Below are 18,743 nucleotides of genomic sequence, written 5' to 3' on the forward strand. Positions count from 1 at the left end.
TTCAATAGTTTTCATGTAACTCCACAGAATCCCACAGAGTGAAGCTCCATGAGTTACACACACCCCTAGTAGTTACCCCTTCACCTGCCGGAACTGCAGCTACACCAGTCCCAGAGCCGACAAACCACCTGCCAAAAAAGACCTCAACCACCTCCGATGCATACTTCTGACCAGATGAGACTAACCCTTTACTTAAAAGGTGCTGGTTTTCGCCGGTGCTCGGCTCCGCACTTATTTCATTACCTCGGCTATTTATGACAGTCCACCTCATGGTGGCACTGTCTGTCTATTTTTAAGCATCAGCAGACAATTGAACATTCAAAATACATAAATAACAATAATACCAGCACCTCCAGCTCATTCTTGCAGCTGTGGGTGGGCAGGAGCAGCCCATATTATCACACCTGCACAAGTGTGATGATTGTAGGTAGCACCGCTACTGGCAATTGGCAGCGCTGGGAGGGCGAGTGAGCGGTGAAAGCTGCAGTGGCTTTCTGAGAAATATCTGCACAGCACCGCCTGTGTTGTTCTCTGTCCTCACCCGCTGCCTGCACTTGCTCTGTGCCCGTTTTTTCCCTCTGTTGCCCTCGCTGCCCCCGTGTCTCTCTGCCTGTTTTGCTTTCTGTTCCCCCATTGCCCCGGTAACCCTGTGCCCGTTGTGCCTGTTGTGCCCGTTTTGCCTTCTGTTCCATTCGCTGTCCCTGTATTTCTGTAACCTTCTTTGCCTTCTGTAACACTCGTTGCCCCCTAATTTTGTGCCTTTTGCCTTCTGTACCCTCGTCGTCCCGCTCCGCTCCCACCGCTGCGTCCCCTGCGGCCCCGCCCCCCTGGCTGCCCATTCGCTGCCCCCACCTCCCACCTCCCAGCTGCTCCTCCCTCCCACCTCCCCGTATATGCCGGCTGCTGTGCGGCTGCGCGCAGCGGACACGCCGAAGGCGTGCCTAAGGCAAGCCCGTCTGCGCCCGTCCGCGCCTGGACCGCGCCCAGCACCAGAACCCCTGGTCACCGCACCCACCACAAGGAATGCCGCCACTACGATGCGAGCACTCTGCATGCTCTCAACTCCGGACGGACCCACACCTGCTTCAAGGCCGCCCCGAAACACACACACAGCCCCTTCACCTGCTGGAACTGCAGCTACACCAGCCTCAGAGCTGACGAACCACCCGCTGAAAAAGACCTCAACCACCTCTGATGCATACTTCTGAACACCCGCTCCGCACGCAAACACGCCGTCGAGCTCTGGGACCTGCTCGACACAACATCCCCGGACGTCGCCTTACTGACAGAGATGTGGATGAACGACTCCTCCGCACCCGACATCGACATAGCCATCCCAGACGGCTACAAGATCACCCGCAGAGACCGCACCAACGGAGTCAGAGGAGGGATCGCCAACGTCCACAAGAACAGCATCAGGGTCTCGACTAGCACCGACGACACTCTCAGCACCGCCGAACACATGCATTTCCAGATCCACACAGACCCTAACTCCACCCTCAGAGGCACCCTCGTCTACCGACCCCCCAGACCCTGCCCCCAGTTCAGCGACTCCATCGCCGACTTCATCAGCACGCACGCCCTGACCTCCACCGACAACATCCTCCTCGGAGAGCTGAACTATCACCTTGAGAACAACAACAGCGACACCACAACCCTGATCGATAACCTCACCAACCTCGGACTGAGGCAACTCGTCACTACGCCCACCCACTCCGCCGGCCACACGCTCGACCCCGTCTTCTCCTCAAGCCCGCACGTCTCCTTCAACCACACCATTGAACTCCTCTGGACTGACCACCGCTGCATCCACCTCACCTTCCAGAAACCCACCACACACCACTGCACCCAACAGATCCCCCGCCGCTGCTGGAGCAAAATCACCGAAGATCAACTTCATGCAAACCTCGCTTTCAGCCCACCCACCGTACCCTCCAACACCGACGATGCTGCCCACAGCCTCAGATGCTGGATCGAGGACTGCACCAACACCCTTGCCCCGCTGAAGAAACCCCCCTACAGAGACACCAGCAAGAGGGCCAGCTGGTTCACCCCAGAACTCCTAGCCTCCAAGCAAGCTTGCCGGAAGCTAGAGAAGAAACGGCACATTGAACAGACCCTGGACAGCCACGCAGCACACCAAGACGCCATCCGCAACCACCACCACCTCATCAAGGCTGCCAAGAGGACCTCCTTCAAAGACCACCTCGAAAACAACGCACACGACAGCAAGGAGCTCTTCAACATCGTGAAGGAACTCTCCAACCCCAGCTCCAACACCAACGACATACCGGCATCGCAAGCCCTGTGCGACCCCCTCGCCACTTTCTTCCACCGCAAGATAGCAGACATCCACGACAGCTTAACACCCAGACAGCCCCAACAGACAGCAACACAACAGACTCTCCTCATATCATCAACCACGAGCCCCTGCTAGCCTGGGCTAGCGTGAGCATCGATGACACCATCAAGACCATGAGCACAATCCACTCCGGCTCTCCGTCAGACCCAATCCCGCACCATGTCTTCAACAAAGCAAGCAGCTCCATTGCACCCCACCTGCGCAACGTCATCAACCTCTCCCTCGAAACCGCGACCTTCCCAGAGAGCTGGAAACACGCCGAGATCAACGCCCTACTCAAAAAACCCAAGGCAGACCCAAGAGACCTCAAGAACTTCCGGCCCATCTCTCTGCTCCCGTTCCTGGCCAAGGTCATTGAGAAGATCGTCAACAGACAGCTAACCCGATACCTAGAAGAAAACAGAATCCTGGACCCTTCCCAGTCAGGGTTCCGCAGCAACCACAGCACCGAGACCGCCCTCTTCGCCGCCACCGACGACATCAGGACCCTGCTGGACAACGGTGAGACCGCAGCACTCATCCTCCTAGACCTCTCCGCCACCTTTGACACCGTCTGCCACCGCACACTACGTGCACGCCTCCTTACACGCCACAGGGATCCGAGACAAGGCTCTGGAATGGACCACATCCTTCCTCTCAGGCAGAACCCAGAGCGTCTGCCTCCTCCCATTCCGATCCAAAGCCTCCGAGATCATCTGCGGCGTACCCCAGGGATCCTCCCTCAGCCCAACACTGTTCAACATCTAAATGACCCCGCTTGCACATGTCGCCCGACAGCACAACCTCAACATAATCTCCTATGCCGACTACACTCAACTGATCCTCTCCCTCACCAAGGACCCCATCACCACCAAAGCCAACCTCCATGAAGGCCGTCGCCGACTGGATGAAGATCAGCCGCCTGAAGCTGAACTCGGACAAGACGGAGGTCCTCATCCTCGGCTCCAACCCTTCAGCCTGGGACGACTCCTGGTGGCGGACGGCATTGGGGACACTCCCAACACCCACCTACCACGCACGCAACCTGGGAATCATCCTAGACTCAACGCTCTCAATGACCAAGCAAGTCAATGCCGTCTCCTCCTCCTGCTTCAACACCCTCCGCATGCTCCGCAAGATCTACAAATGGATCCCAACAGACACAAGAAAGACGGTCACCCAGGCCCTCGTCAGCAGCAGACTCGACTACGGAAACGCCCTCTACGCGGGAGCCCCGGCCAAGCTCATCAAACGACTACAACACATCCAAAACGCCTCGGCACGACTGATCCTCGACGTACCACGCCACAGCGACATCACCCCCCACCTGAGAAACCTGTACTGGCTCCCCGTCAACAAGAGGATATCCTTCAAGCTCCTCATCCACGCACACAAGGCACTCCACAAGACCGGCCCGGCCTACCTCAACAGACGTCTCTCCTTCTACATCCCCAACCGCCAGCACCGCTCCGCCGACCTCTCACTAGCCACCATCCCACGCATCCGAAGAACTACCACCGGCGGGAGATCCTTCTCCCACCTCGCCGCCAAAACATGGAAAACCCTCCCACTGAGCCTACGACAGACCCGAGACCTGCTTACCTTCAGGAGAACACTCAAGACCTGGCTGTTCGATCAGTAGCAGCCCGCCCCCCCCCCCCCAGCGCCTTGAGACCCTCGCGGGTATGTAGTGCGCTTTACAAATGACTGATTGATTGATTGATTGACTGAGAAATATCTTGGGCCCTGGTACTTATTTTTAAACTAATTAAGCACTGGACTAACCACACCTGTTGTCCTCCTGTATCACAGACCTGCCAACGTGTGCCATGTGTGCAGTTTTTGTCAAGTGCACATGTACACACGCCATCACTCTCACATACGAGCTCACTGCCAAAAACACACTACACCTCAAACATACATGCACACTTTCACTTACGCTCTTCTGAGGGAGTAAACTCAATGCTGGAGCTGACCAGGTAGAAAAGAAAGGGGTGAAGAGACAAACACTCACTTCTCTCACTGATATTGGGAGTCAGGGATCACCACAAACTCCCGTCATTACACCCTGGACACCTCTTACCTTTTTCCTGTCCAAGGATAGTGAAGAGATCACAGATCTGTCCTGAAACAGAGAGAGACACCCTTAAACCACAGCATGTGACTGAGCGACCGAGCTGACGTCAGTAACAGGCACAGAATGATGTATGTACCTGGAACACCTCAAACTCCTCCAGAAACAGCTCATGCATCTCCTCGTTGGCGCCGGGCAGGAGGGTGGACTTGAAGAGCCGTCCATTGTCTGAAGGAAAGGAGGAGAGGGGCGTTAGCATCAGTGAGGCAATGTTTACTCCATCAGGGAGCAGAGACCTTACACCGTGGTGTAGCACTGGCTGGTAGGCACAGAAGGCTCACGGGGACCCTACACTGGGGCGTAGCACTGGCTGGTAGGCACAGAAGGCTCACGGGGACCCTACACTGGGGCGTAGCACTGGCTGGTAGGCACAGAAGGCTCACGGGGACCCTACACTGGGGCGTAGCACTGGCTGGTAGGCACAGAAGGCTCACGGGGACCCTACACCGGGGCGTAGCACTGGCTGGTAGGCACAGAAGGCTCACGGGGACCCTACACCGGGGCGTAGCACTGGCTGGTAGGCACAGAAGGCTCACGGGGACCCTACACCGGGCGTAGCACTGGCTGGTAGGCACAGAAGGCTCACGGGGACCCTACACCGGGGCGTAGCACTGGCTGGTAGGCACAGAAGGCTCACGGGGACCCTACACCGGGGCATAGCACTGGCTGGTAGGCACAGAAGGCTCACGGGGACCCTACACCGGGGCGTAGCACTGGCTGGTAGGCACAGAAGGCTCACAGGGACCCTACACCGGGGCATAGCACTGGCTGGTAGTTACAGAAGGGTCACAGGGACCCTACAACGGGGCGTAGCACTGGCTGGTAGGCACAGAAGGCTCACAGGGACCCTACAGCGGGACGTAGCACTGGCTGGTAGGCACAGAAGGCTCACAGAGACCCTACACCGGGGCGTAGCACTGGCTGGTAGGCACAGAAGTCTCATAGGGACCCTACACTGGGGTGTAGAACTGGCTGGTTGACACAGAAGGCTCACAGGGACCCTACACTGGGGCGTAGGCTCACAGGGACCCTCACCGGGGCGTAGCACTGGCTGGTGGGCACAGAAGGCTCACAGGGACCCTACACTGGGGCGTAGCACTGGCTGGTAGGCACAGAAGGCTCACGGGGACCCTACACCGGGGCGTAGGCTCACAGGGACCCTACACCGGGGCGTAGCACTGGCTGGTAGGCACAGAAGGCTCACGGGGACCCTACACTTGGGCGTAGCACTGGCTGGTGGGCACAGAAGGCTCACAGGTACCCTACACTGGGGCGTAGCACTGGCTGGTAGGCACAGAAGGCTCACGGGGACCCTACACTGGGGCGTAGCACTGGCTGGTAGGCACAAAAGGTTCACAGGGACCCTACACTGGGGCGTAGCACTGGCTGGTAGGCACAGAAGGATCACGGGGACCCTACACAGGGGCGTAGCACTGGCTGGTAGGTACAGAAGGCTCACGGGGACCCCACACCGGGGCGTAGCACTGGCTGGTAGGTACAGAAGTCTCACGGGGACCCTACACCGGGGCGTAGCACTGGCTGGTAGGCACAGAAGGCTCACGGGGACCCTACACTGGGGCGTAACACTGGCTGGTAGGCACAGAAGGTTCACAGGGACCCTACACCGGGGCGTAGCACTGGCTGGTAGGCACAGAAGTCTCACAGGGACCCTACACTGGGGTGTAGCACTGGCTGGTTGGCACAGAAGGCTCACAGGGACCCTCACCGGGGCGTAGCACTGGCTGGTGGGCACAGAAGGCTCACAGGGACCCTACACTGGGGCGTAGCACTGGCTGGTAGGCACAGAAGGCTCACGGGGACCCTACACCGGGGCGTAGGCTCACAGGGACCCTACACCGCGGCGTAGCACTGGCTGGTAGGCACAGAAGGCTCACGGGGACCCTACACTGGGGCGTAGCACTGGCTGGTGGGCACAGGAGGCTCACGGGTACCCTACACTGGGGCGTAGCACTGGCTGGTAGGCACAGAAGGCTCACGGGGACCCTACACTGGGGCGTAGCACTGGCTGGTAGGCACAGAAGGTTCATAGGGACCCTACACTGGGGCGTAGCACTGGCTGGTAGGCACAGAAGGATCACAGGGACCCTACACCGGGGCGTAGCACTGGCTGGTAGGCACAGAAGGCTCACGGGGACCCCACACCGGGGCGTAGCACTGGCTGGTAGGTACAGAAGTCTCACGGGGACCCGACACCGGGGTGTAGCACTGGCTGGTAGGCACAAAAGGCTCACGGGGACCCTACACTGGGACGTAGCACTGGCTGGTAGGCACAGAAGGTTCACAGGGACCCTACACTGGGGCGTAGCGCTGGCTGGTAGGCACAGAAGGATCACAGGGACCCTACACCGGGGCGTAGCACTGGATGGTGGGCACAGAAGGCTCACGGGGACCCTACACTGGGGCGTAGCACTGGCTGGTAGGCACATAAGGCTCACTGGGACCCTACACTGGGGCGTAGCACTGGCTGGTAGGCACAGAGGAGACACACTGCTGGCCTGGGGGTGAGAGGTCCTCAAAGAACACCTACAATAGGAGCCACAAACACACTGCCCACCACACACAGTACGCAGCCTTCGAACAAGTTTTGAAACAATGTAACAAGAGCCAGACTTGTGAGGGCGTCTCGGCGGAGGATGCTGTAATTGCTAATACAGTTAATGCATCTTGTGGGAAGTCTGGGGTGCGGAAGAACCCTCTCTTACAAGTACTGAAGATGAGTGTAAGTAAGCAAGGAGCATGACGTCACAGTCTCGTGCAGCCACGAGGACTCTCAGTTCCAACTAGCCCTCGATATTAACAACCAGCTCAGGTCATGTCATGGCCAAGTCAAGTCAAGTCAAGTCAAAGGCACTTGTATAGCGCAGACATATCACTCTGAAGAGTCTCATGGCGCTTGCAGACAACTCTGGTCGGACGGAAGAGATGTTACTGGTCAAACAGCCATGACTTCAGACTCCTCCGGAAACAGCTGTGGACAGGGATGGAGCGTAGGTATATGGGCATTTTGTTCCAGGAGAACGGCGCAAGATACGAGAAGGATCTGCCCCCTTGTCTCGTTGTGTGTATTCTGAAAGGAGTGAGCAGTGACACAGTGCTGGACCTAAGTGGCCTCTGAGGCTTATACCAGTGAAGCTTTTTAGAACAATATTGTGGGCCTTTCCCATACAGATATTTATGCGTAAGGCAGAGGACTTTAAAGAGAATTCGCTTTCTCACCGGCAACCAGTGTAGGGCTTTCAGACATGGAGCGGAAGGTGTTCTATGCGGAAGATTCAGGATCATTCTAGCCGCAGTATTCTGTAAAATCTGCAGCTTATTTAGTAAGTTTTCGTTTATAGACAACAAAAACGTATTGCCGTAGTCCATTCGATTTGTGATTAGTCCCTGAATCAATGGTTTTCTAGCATCTATGGGAATCCATTTGAAAACTTTCCACATGGTACGCATTATTCCAAAGCAAATGCTAATAATATGGTTTATCTGGGTTTTCATGGACAATTGATTGTCCATGTAAAAACAAAGATTGCGGACCACCCCTTTGGGAGCAGGACAGGTGCCTAGATCAGATGGCCACCAATCGGGTGACCAATGTTCAGGAGCTTTCCCAAAGAGCATAATTTCTGATTTAGTACCGTTCAATTGGAGATGGTTACTTTTCATCCACCTATCAATGTGGGACATGCAGCTTTTAAAACGTGCCTTGGTTTCGATAGGATCAGGACCCAGTGTAATCAGGATTTGAGTGTCGTCAGCATACGATATGACATCAAATCCGTAATTTCTAATCACTGGGGCCAGAGGAGTCATGCACAGATTAAAGAGTGTAGGACTCAGAATGGAACCTTGTGGTACTCCCATCCTGACAGATCTTGCGGAGGAAGGGCTGAATCCCGTCTGAACAATAGTTTTGCGGCCCGATAGATAGCTTTTGAACCATTTCAACCACAGAACCGAGATCTGACGCGGGGTTTACACTGGTTACTGGAAAAACCATCACCCACCCTTCATCACCAGCAGGCTGGACCACGGAACTCTGTATTCAGAGGTATCACCAAACTACTCACCGGAAGACTAGACATCATCCAAACTGCAGCAGCCAGGCTCCACCTCAACCTTCCACGTGGGACACACATCACTCCACACCTCAGGGAGCTCCACTGGCTCCGGATACAGAGACTTGACCAATTCAATCTCCTCACACACACACTTAAAGCACTACACAACACAGACCCAGTCTAACTTAACAATTGCATCTCCTCCCACAAACCATGCAGACTCCTCCGATCAGCCGAACTTCTACTGGCACGCATCCTACGTATAGAAACAGAGCTCAGGTCGAGCCTTCTCTCACACCACTCCTGAGCATGGAAGGACCTCTCGCACTACTAGCACACATCCCATGCATGCACGGGAACAGAGCTTAGGTCGACCATTCCCTTACGCCGCTCCTAGAGCATGGAAGGACCTCTCGCACTACTAGCACTCATCCCAGTCATGCACAGGAACAGAGCTTCAGGTCAACCCTTCCCTTACACCACTCCTGAGCATGGAAGGACCTCTCGCACTACTAGCACGCATCCCATGCATGCACAAGAAGAGAGCTTCAGGTCAACCCTTCCCTTACACCACTCCTAGTGCATGGAAGGACCTCTCGCACTACTAGCACGCATCCCATGCATGCACAGGAACAGAGCTGAAGGACGAATCTTCTCTTAAGCCGCTCCTAGAGCATGGAAGGACCTCTCACGCTACTAGCACGCATCCCATGCATGCACAGGAACAGAGCGTAGGTCGAGCCTTCTTTACAACGCTCCTAGAGCATGGAAGGACCTCCCACTCTACTAGCACACATCCCACGCATGCACAGGAACAGAGCAGAAGGACGGGCCTTCTCTTACACCGTTACATGCCAAGGGGGAGCCTGATGATGTGTTCTACCTCCATTATGGGTGGAGTTATTGTGTCATTTGTAGGGGCGGGCACTCTACGAAAGGCCACAGTATGTGCAGAAAACAGTGAAATTATTAGGACTATTGATGCGGGACTAAGGAGGTTGAATACAAAACGTACACAAGGACACGCGCAAGCCAGTGACATTTTGCCTGGGGCATCCAGCTGGATCAGTTGCCACCTGCTTGCCACCAGAATCTTAGCTCTGCCCCAGCCCAATGCCACTATGCCCCCTTTTGGGCTATGTTGAGTTCCCACGGTAGTTAGATGAATAAATTGTCACTGTGAACTACAAATGTATGATGTGTGCCGCTCTGGGCAGTGTTCAGAGGGAGGCTAATCCATGGGCTCTGTGTTCAGACTGTGGTGCAAGAGGGACAGTGTTCAGACAGCTCTGCGTGCGAGCAGGCTTGGCAACCTGCCAGGACTGCTCTGGAGCCGGGGAGAAGCGTGCAGACAGCAGAGCATCCCGGGCCTCTGCATGTGGTTGAACCGCGTGTAAGGTGAGCCAAACAGAGAAGATCCTGTGCCGGAAGCCTCATCATTTAGCAGCCATCTTGGAAGAGGCAGCAGTCTTCATAATTCCAATGCCGTTAAACAAATCTTCTTTATTGCTTCACCTTTGCTTACAGTATGATTAATAGCTTTATAGTGAAATGTATTTCACTAAAGAATCGCATGAAGAAAAGTGCTTTTTTTTAATTTTACTGTATTGGACGCTTAGAAATACTCTAACCCAATTATATGTAAAGTTCAATAAAAATACCATTATTGTTTTAATCTGACTCCGTATTATTTGTTTTATTGTGTGCGGGATATGAAACTGCGCTGTGAAATGGCCCGCGGGTGAAGGTCGGCTTCGCAGCAATGACTTGGTTCCTCTTCAATGTCACCGGAGCTTCCTGGTAGTTTTAGGGGTGGACAGTGGGGGGCAAACTCCTCCACGCGGCGGAATCTGAGTTTTTTTCTGAACTGGGAGCATGGAAATGTCCAAACCCTGCAAACTCCGCTGATGGAGTGGAGTTAACCACCCACCCCTAGAAACAATCTGAAGGGGATTGTAGGAAGGTGGATATCTGACTATGGTTACCCCCAAATTTTTGCCTAGTGTCTAGCTGGTTTTTCGACTTAGTTGGCCTGAGATCCTGCTATTCAGGATCTCAGCCTGGCTGTTCTTTCTTTAAAATGGACTCCATGTACCCTAGGTACATACCCAATTGGTTGGATCACCCTGTCAGCCCCTGTACCAGTGTACACTAGGTACCCAGGGCATTGGTGTACCCAAGGCCTGCCAAGGGCTGCAGCATGTATTATGCCACCCCAGGCTTGGCCTAACAATCTGACACAACTGGCTGATCACTCAGCTGGGGTAAGTTGGGGTAATCACCTCTTACTTAGGTGTAGTATACCTATACCTAACCTTAAATGGGACACATGGTAACCTATAAGTCACTCCTATGGCAGGCCTTAACAATCCTGAAGGCAGAGTGCTTGGTTCCATGTGAGATGGTGCTCTGGCATGAGCTGAGCCTGTCTGCAGTGGTCGGAACAACTTCCTTCTACTGTTTCCAGATATCGTCATACCATATACTCTTAAGTGCATTATGAACCTCGCGGTTAAATGCTATCTTTGGTTTGGCTTTATCAAAACATGTCGAGTAAGGTGTCATACGAATTGGAATACTAACCCCTCGCCAATTCTGGCGACGGGGTTAGCATTCCACCCTTCTAGAGGGACACGACATGTACAGTACCTGAAACCCGGGTAAAATCAGACATAGCCTCAGCTCCACAAAATGGATGCTGCCACCACAGACACAAGTCTGCCCTCCTGCTGCTGGGAGTCCTTCCAGCTTGGGAGGTGTGGACAAAGGGTTTCCTGCCAGGGGAGGTGCGTGCACCACCCCAGACAGGATTTTGTGTATTGGTCAGGTAGGGCTTGAAAGAAACCAGACATGCCTGTGGCTCACAAGGAGCCTCGGTGCACATGCCAGTTCAAACCGGTCCTGGGGCACACCAGTCCCGGGCCTGGGGCGAGCTGGACAAAGGATTGGGGGTGTAACCACCCCCCTTCCTGGTCCCACCCATAGGGAGGGACCTAGCAGGTAGTCCGGCCCCTAGAATCCGCTTAAAGGTAGGAGCTGTGTCCTAAGACTTCAGACATCCTGGAATCAACTTGAAACTAAGAAGAAGACGGGAACTTCGACATTCTGCTGCACAGAAGACTGAAGAAAATCTCCCCTGTGGTCAGGGAGTGACCACCTTGCTAACGCAAGCACCATCCAGCGCATCAACGTCTGCTTTGCCGCCGCCTCCCGCCGGAGCCCGAGCCCAGAGACTGACAAGACCTGGACCTCCCGACCTCTCACCGCCCGATCCACAGTCCCTGAAAAGAGGAGACCCGTGGAGGCACCGAGACACGTGGAGCCAGCCATCTTGGAACGACCACGACAAGCTGACAAGTGCAACAACCGAGGCTCCCTCCAAGTTGTGCTTTGGGTCCTGAGAAGCCCAACCCTCGAGCAGCATCTGCACCAAAGGTGAGCCCTCCAGCATCTCCACGATCTGCGTGGGGCCCTTCTGCATTTTTCCACTCGACGCGCCTAACCGGTTGCTGGCCCGCTGGCTAGTGGCCATCTTGGCGACGAAATCTACAACAAACACCGCTGGTCTGGTTGCTCCAGACTGGCCCTTGCTCCCCTCCAAAGGAGCAATCCCTCTGACCTTGCTGGTCAGAGCCAACAGCTGATTTCCGAATCCTCCTGCAATTGCTTTTGCCAAGGCTTGTTTGCTTCGATCAAGTCGCCGACACCGCCGACAGCGAGAGCCTACGTGGGACAGCTTGTGAGCCGACTCCTGGACGTCGTCGACCTTCAGGGACCACGTGGCTGCGGAGACAAGCTACCCCTCATCACCTGTTTGCACCCGACATTGCCTGGTACCCACCTGGTGCCACGCTGGTCACTGGCTAGTGACTGTGAACACTGTCCCCTCTGCTTACAGGTCTTCAACCTCTCCGATCCACTCTTGGATCCACTGCATCTCTCCCGGACCGACCGCCTGCAGCATCTTTGTCTTCAAGCTCCACGGAACAGATAGAAGAAACCCGACGCACTTTGAGGCCTATGCACCCGCTTCCTGTGGGTGAGGTAAAGCTGGTACTCCGGTGCCCATGTGTAGTAATACATCTCTAGTGCCGGTGTTCCAAATCTTAAGTTCCTAGTCAACCCGGAAGATCTCCTTTGCAGTAACTTTGTACTTTTTACGCACCCATTGAAACCTATGGGAGCACGCGTGTGACTATTTGCTCTGCACACGCCACCCGTGGACCTCCTGGTCACTAACTGACGTTAGCTCCTTGTAGGCCCAGCGATTCTAGAGGCCCTAGGCCTTTTCCCTTTTCTGTTCGTGGTACTTATACCACTATTTTAGTATATGGTTTGAGTGGCCACCAGGGCCTATCCATATAACGTGCAACTTCTGTGTATTCTGTGATAATCTTGTTTGACGATTTGTGCTCCTGTGCTCATAAAGAGACTAGGGGTTACTTTGAGAAATAAATACATATATATTTTGAATATATATCTGTGTGGTGTCCTTTCATTGGTATAAAAGGGGGTTGCATTTGGGAAAACAGCTGGCTTAACACGCTTCACGAGTTTAGCCTCAAAGACTGCTTAGCCTACGCTACCACTAGGGCAGCTAGTCCGAAAAGGTTGACTTACAACCACACCATAAGGGTTGCTTGGCATGGTACAAGGTGATCACTTTAACTAGTGAGCATCATATACCAGGCCAACTTCTCACATTGGTGAGCAGCGGTTGGATTTGAGCTTGCTGTGTTTTACCATTGTAATCTCTTGGTTACCAATTGAAAGATCACATAGGTACCTGTAGGTACATATAAAACAAGATTAGATATACATAAGTTCTACTGAACTTAGTTGTTGTAGAGCAAAGGGAGTAGCACACCCTGACTACAACTACTAGATAGGTTTAGTAGGTAAACCCAAGTGTAGGTAGATTGCAACACATCCACCCACACTTAAGAGCAATGGCTGGGGCAGAGGGGTCCACTGTACCCATCTCTGTTGAGAGTGACCCCCAGAGGGCACCATCCAGCTTTGCTACCCTTAACCAGAATGAGCTCAGGCATTTGGCAACTCTTAGAGGCCTTAAACAGCCCAAGAACCCAAACTCTGCTGAGCTCAGAGAGCTCTTACAGAATGATGAGAATCAGAGAGCACTCAAGAAAGCTTCCCAGTTAGCCCCCTTAGGGTCAGGAACAGGAGGCCCCCCTTCTGAAGATACTACAGAGGTACCCAGTTCCAATAGCCATCCCTTAGATGAGAACCATACTACAGGGGAGGAAAGTGGTGAGGATACAGAAAGTAGTGATGATGAAGGGAGAACTAGCCCAGTGCCAAGTATTATACTTGGCCCAGCTAAACTAAGGCTATTGGGGACTGACAATGGGTTCACCCCATTGGATCTCCCCAGTGGACTTAACACAGGGCTTGGGAGGCAAAGGAATCGCTCAGGTGACTCCAATGCTTCTCATGGCTCTAGAGGCTCTCAAGGTCACTCCAGGAAAAGGATGACCACCCCTCAGAGGAGGGAACATGAGGCCAGAATGCAGGAAGCCCAGCTGAGGATCAGGAAGCAGGAGCTAGAAGTAGCCCTGATGGAAGAAAAACTGAACAAGGCTAGGCAGCCTAGAGAGAGTGGGTCTATACCCACTGGTGGCAGCAATGTCCCTAGGGACAAAGATAGGGTCTTTGACAATAGGAACCTGTCCAAGATTGTGCCCCCCTACAAAAGTGGGGATGACATCCACAAATGGATGACTGCTCTTGAGAGAGCCTGCAAAGTGCAGCAGGTTCCTGAAGACCAGTGGGCAGCAATCTTATGGCTCTCCTTTGAGGGGAGAGGCAGAGATAGACTCCTCACTGTTAGAGAAGAGGATGTCAGAAATTACAGAGTCCTGAAGAGTGTCCTAGTTGATGGGTTAGGCTTGACCACTGAACAGTACAGGTTAATGTTCAGAGACACCCAGAAGACACAGACTCAGGACTGGTCTGAATATGTGGAATGTGCCACTAAGGCTTTGGAGGGTTGGTTGCTGGGAAGTAAGGTGTCTGACTATACAGGATTGTACAATTTGATGATGAGAGAGCAGATTTTAAGTAATTGTCAAAACCAGCTTCTCCATCAACACCTGGTAGACTCAGATTTGACCTCTCCCCAAGAATTGGGAAAGAGGGCAGATAAATGGGTCAGGACCAGGATCAGGCCTAAAAACCAGGGTGGTGACCAAAAGAAAGATACCACCAAGCCTCAAGAGGAGGGTGGGGATAAAGAAAAAGAGAAACCTTCCTCAGGGCCCCAAAACTCCACACAGGGTGGTGGGTCCCAAGCTCCCTCCTCTACCACAGCTAAAAAGCCCTACTGCCATGAGTGTAAAACTCCTGGGCATTGGAAAACTGACAGCGGTTGCCCAAGGGCTAAAAACAAAACTGTTCCTCCAATTACTCCTGTCACACCACCTATTACTGTCAGCAGTAATCCCCCAGGTGGTGGGAGTGCCCCCAAAAATTTGGGTGGGTTTACTTGGGGAACACAGGGGGACCCTGGCTTAGCCAATTCCCCTACAGCAACCACTCTTGTCTGTGATGGTGGCATGGGGTTTGCCAACTTCACTGCCTGTCCCAACACTTTGGGTAGGTACAGACAGGAGCCCTACATCAATGGTACAAAAGCTGAGGCCTACAGAGACACTGGAGCTAGCATCACAATGGTGGCCCATTGGCTAGTTCCCTCTGAGCAGCTTTTGCCTGGTTTCTCCTACCAGGTGACTAACATTGATGGCAAACAAAACAGTCATCCCATGGCAGAGGTATGTCTCAGCTGGGGAGGGGTCACTGGCCCTAAAAGGGTAGCAGTGTCCCCAACCTTGCCTGTAGACTGCTTACTGGGGAATGACTTAGAACTCTCAGCTTGGGCTGGAGTTGAACAAGACACCCATTCTAAAATGGTAGGCCTTTCACAAAAAGTTAGTGGGGTTGTGCCATTCACAACCCCTGTCCAAATAGATTTCCTCCCTGGAAAGGTTGGAAGGGCAGTGGTAGCCACAGCCCAGGCACAGACAGACTTCCCTGTAGAGACTGGCAGAGCTGTGACAGTCACAGCTCAAACACAAACTGAGTGCCCCCCTGAAAAGGTTGGCAAGGCTGTAATGGTCTCAGCCTATACTCAGACTGACATAGGTGTAGTGAAGCCTGAAACTATGGATCACTCCACACAAACTGAGAGTAGTGGGGAGGAAGAAAAGTCTCCCTCTCCCCATACATTAGGAAAAAGTCAGCCTCCTCAGGGAGCTGACCTCACCCCTTGTGAAGGAACTGCCCCCAGAGGTAGCCAGGCCTGGCCTGGCAGAGCCTCTGATGTCAGTGGCCCCTTCCAAGGTGGGACCCAGTCTGGTGCAGGTAGCCTGCCTCTCTCTACCCTGCCTCAGTCAGCCCAGGGCTGCAGAGGTCAGAGAGGCCAGTGGACCCCAAGAGGGCCCCTGTCCACAAGAACCCCCCCATCAAAAGAATGAGGATTGCCTGGCTAGTAGCCCTAGTCAGGTGATGGGTAAACACATTCCTGAGGGATCTCCTTTACAGGTAGTTAGGGACCTCCCCCAGAGGGATTCTGTTGGGTACAGGCAAACATGGGACCTTAGGGCCCCAGACCTGACCTGTCCCTCCAGTAAGCCCACAAAAGGGACCCAGCCTCCAGCTTTAGGTAGCCAGAGGCTGACCCTGAGAGCACAGTGCAACTCAGTTAAGGAAAGAAAGGCATCCATGGTGGAGGGGGATTGGAGGAAGCTGAGGCCTCACTTTGAGGACACTCACTTCAGTACTCCATCTCAACACCAGCCTTTTACTTTGCCAAGACACACCAAAGGTAGAGATTCCCTATGGTGGAGACCCTCTGATACCCTTAGGGTGAGGGATTGCTTAGTGGACCATGAGACAGGGGGTAACCATGCCAGTGCTGGTTCCTCCTTATATGGCCACTTGGGCAATATAGGCTTACCTGGTCAAGGTCAGCCTTATCTCCCTTCGTTTGGGGGGGGGGTTGTGTAGGAAGGTGGATATCTGACTATGGTTACCCCCAAATTTTTGCCTAGTGTCTAGCTGGTTTTTCGACTTAGTTGGCCTGAGATCCTGCTATTCAGGATCTCAGCCTGGCTGTTCTTTCTTTAAAATGGACTCCATGTACCCTAGGTACATACCCAATTGGTTGGATCACCCTGTCAGCCCCTGTACCAGTGTACACTAGGTACCCAGGGCATTGGTGTACCCAAGGCCTGCCAAGGGCTGCAGCATGTATTATGCCACCCCAGGCTTGGCCTAACAATCTGACACAACTGGCTGATCACTCAGCTGGGGTAAGTTGGTGTAATCACCTCTTACTTAGGTGTAGTATACCTATACCTAACCTTAAATGGGACACATGGTAACCTATAAGTCACTCCTATGGCAGGCCTTAACAATCCTGAAGGCAGAGTGCTTGGTTCCATGTGAGATGGTGCTCTGGCATGAGCTGAGCCTGTCTGCAGTGGTCGGAACAACTTCCTTCTACTGTTTCCAGATATCGTCATACCATATACTCTTAAGTGCATTATGAACCTCGCGGTTAAATGCTATCTTTGGTTTGGCTTTATCAAAACATGTCGAGTAAGGTGTCATACGAATTGGAATACTAACCCCTCGCCAATTCTGGCGACGGGGTTAGCATTCCACCCTTCTAGAGGGACACGACATGTACAGTACCTGAAACCCGGGTAAAATCAGACATAGCCTCAGCTCCACAAAATGGATGCTGCCACCACAGACACAAGTCTGCCCTCCTGCTGCTGGGAGTCCTTCCAGCTTGGGAGGTGTGGACAAAGGGTTTCCTGCCAGGGGAGGTGCGTGCACCACCCCAGACAGGATTTTGTGTATTGGTCAGGTAGGGCTTGAAAGAAACCAGACATGCCTGTGGCTCACAAGGAGCCTCGGTGCACATGCCAGTTCAAACCGGTCCTGGGGCACACCAGTCCCGGGCCTGGGGCGAGCTGGACAAAGGATTGGGGGTGTAACCACCCCCCTTCCTGGTCCCACCCATAGGGAGGGACCTAGCAGGTAGTCCGGCCCCTAGAATCCGCTTAAAGGTAGGAGCTGTGTCCTAAGACTTCAGACATCCTGGAATCAACTTGAAACTAAGAAGAAGACGGGAACTTCGACATTCTGCTGCACAGAAGACTGAAGAAAATCTCCCCTGTGGTCAGGGAGTGACCACCTTGCTAACGCAAGCACCATCCAGCGCATCAACGTCTGCTTTGCCGCCGCCTCCCGCCGGAGCCCGAGCCCAGAGACTGACAAGACCTGGACCTCCCGACCTCTCACCGCCCGATCCACAGTCCCTGAAAAGAGGAGACCCGTGGAGGCACCGAGACACGTGGAGCCAGCCATCTTGGAACGACCACGACAAGCTGACAAGTGCAACAACCGAGGCTCCCTCCAAGTTGTGCTTTGGGTCCTGAGAAGCCCAACCCTCGAGCAGCATCTGCACCAAAGGTGAGCCCTCCAGCATCTCCACGATCTGCGTGGGGCCCTTCTGCATTTTGCCACTCGACGCGCCTAACCGGTTGCTGGCCCGCTGGCTAGTGGCCATCTTGGCGACGAAATCTACGACAAACACCGCTGGTCTGGTTGCTCCAGACTGGCCCTTGCTCCCCTCCAAAGGAGCAATCCCTCTGACCTTGCTGGTCAGAGCCAACAGCTGATTTCCGAATCCTCCTGCAATTGCTTTTGCCAAGGCTTGTTTGCTTCGATCAAGTTGCCGACACCGCCGACAGCGAGAGCCTGCGTGGGACAGCTCGTGAGCCGACTCCTGGACGTCGTCGACCTTCAGGGACCACGTGGCTGCGGAGACAAGCTACCCCTCATCACCTGTTTGCACCCGACATTGCCTGGTACCCACCTGGTGCCACGCTGGTCACTGGCTAGTGACTGTGAACACTGTCCCCTCTGCTTACAGGTCTTCAACCTCTCCGATCCACTCTTGGATCCACTGCATCTCTCCCGGACCGACCGCCTGCAGCATCTTTGTCTTCAAGCTCCACGGAACAGATAGAAGAAACCCGACGCACTTTGAGGCCTATGCACCCGCTTCCTGTGGGTGAGGTAAAGCTGGTACTCCGGTGCCCATGTGTAGTAATACATCTCTAGTGCCGGTGTTCCAAATCTTAAGTTCCTAGTCAACCCG

The 18,743-nt window shown here is 53.9% G+C and overlaps 1 protein-coding gene across 1 annotated transcript in view; it reads right to left on the reverse strand.

Annotated features, from left to right (window-relative positions):
• The window catches only part of LOC146797257 (semaphorin-3A-like), a 366,005-nt gene that overhangs the window by 61,288 nt on the left and 285,974 nt on the right, over positions 1-18,743 (reverse strand). The window contains exons 12-13 of the mRNA XM_085624230.1: positions 4,555-4,643; positions 4,425-4,466 (exon numbers count right to left, since the gene is read on the reverse strand). Of these exons, the coding sequence (XP_085480356.1) occupies positions 4,425-4,466; positions 4,555-4,643 (131 nt within the window). The remainder of the gene's footprint in view (positions 1-4,424; positions 4,467-4,554; positions 4,644-18,743) is intronic.

This window comes from Triturus cristatus, chromosome 9, assembly GCF_964204655.1.
Source record: "Triturus cristatus chromosome 9, aTriCri1.1, whole genome shotgun sequence".
Taxonomy (NCBI): Eukaryota; Metazoa; Chordata; class Amphibia; order Caudata; family Salamandridae; genus Triturus; species Triturus cristatus.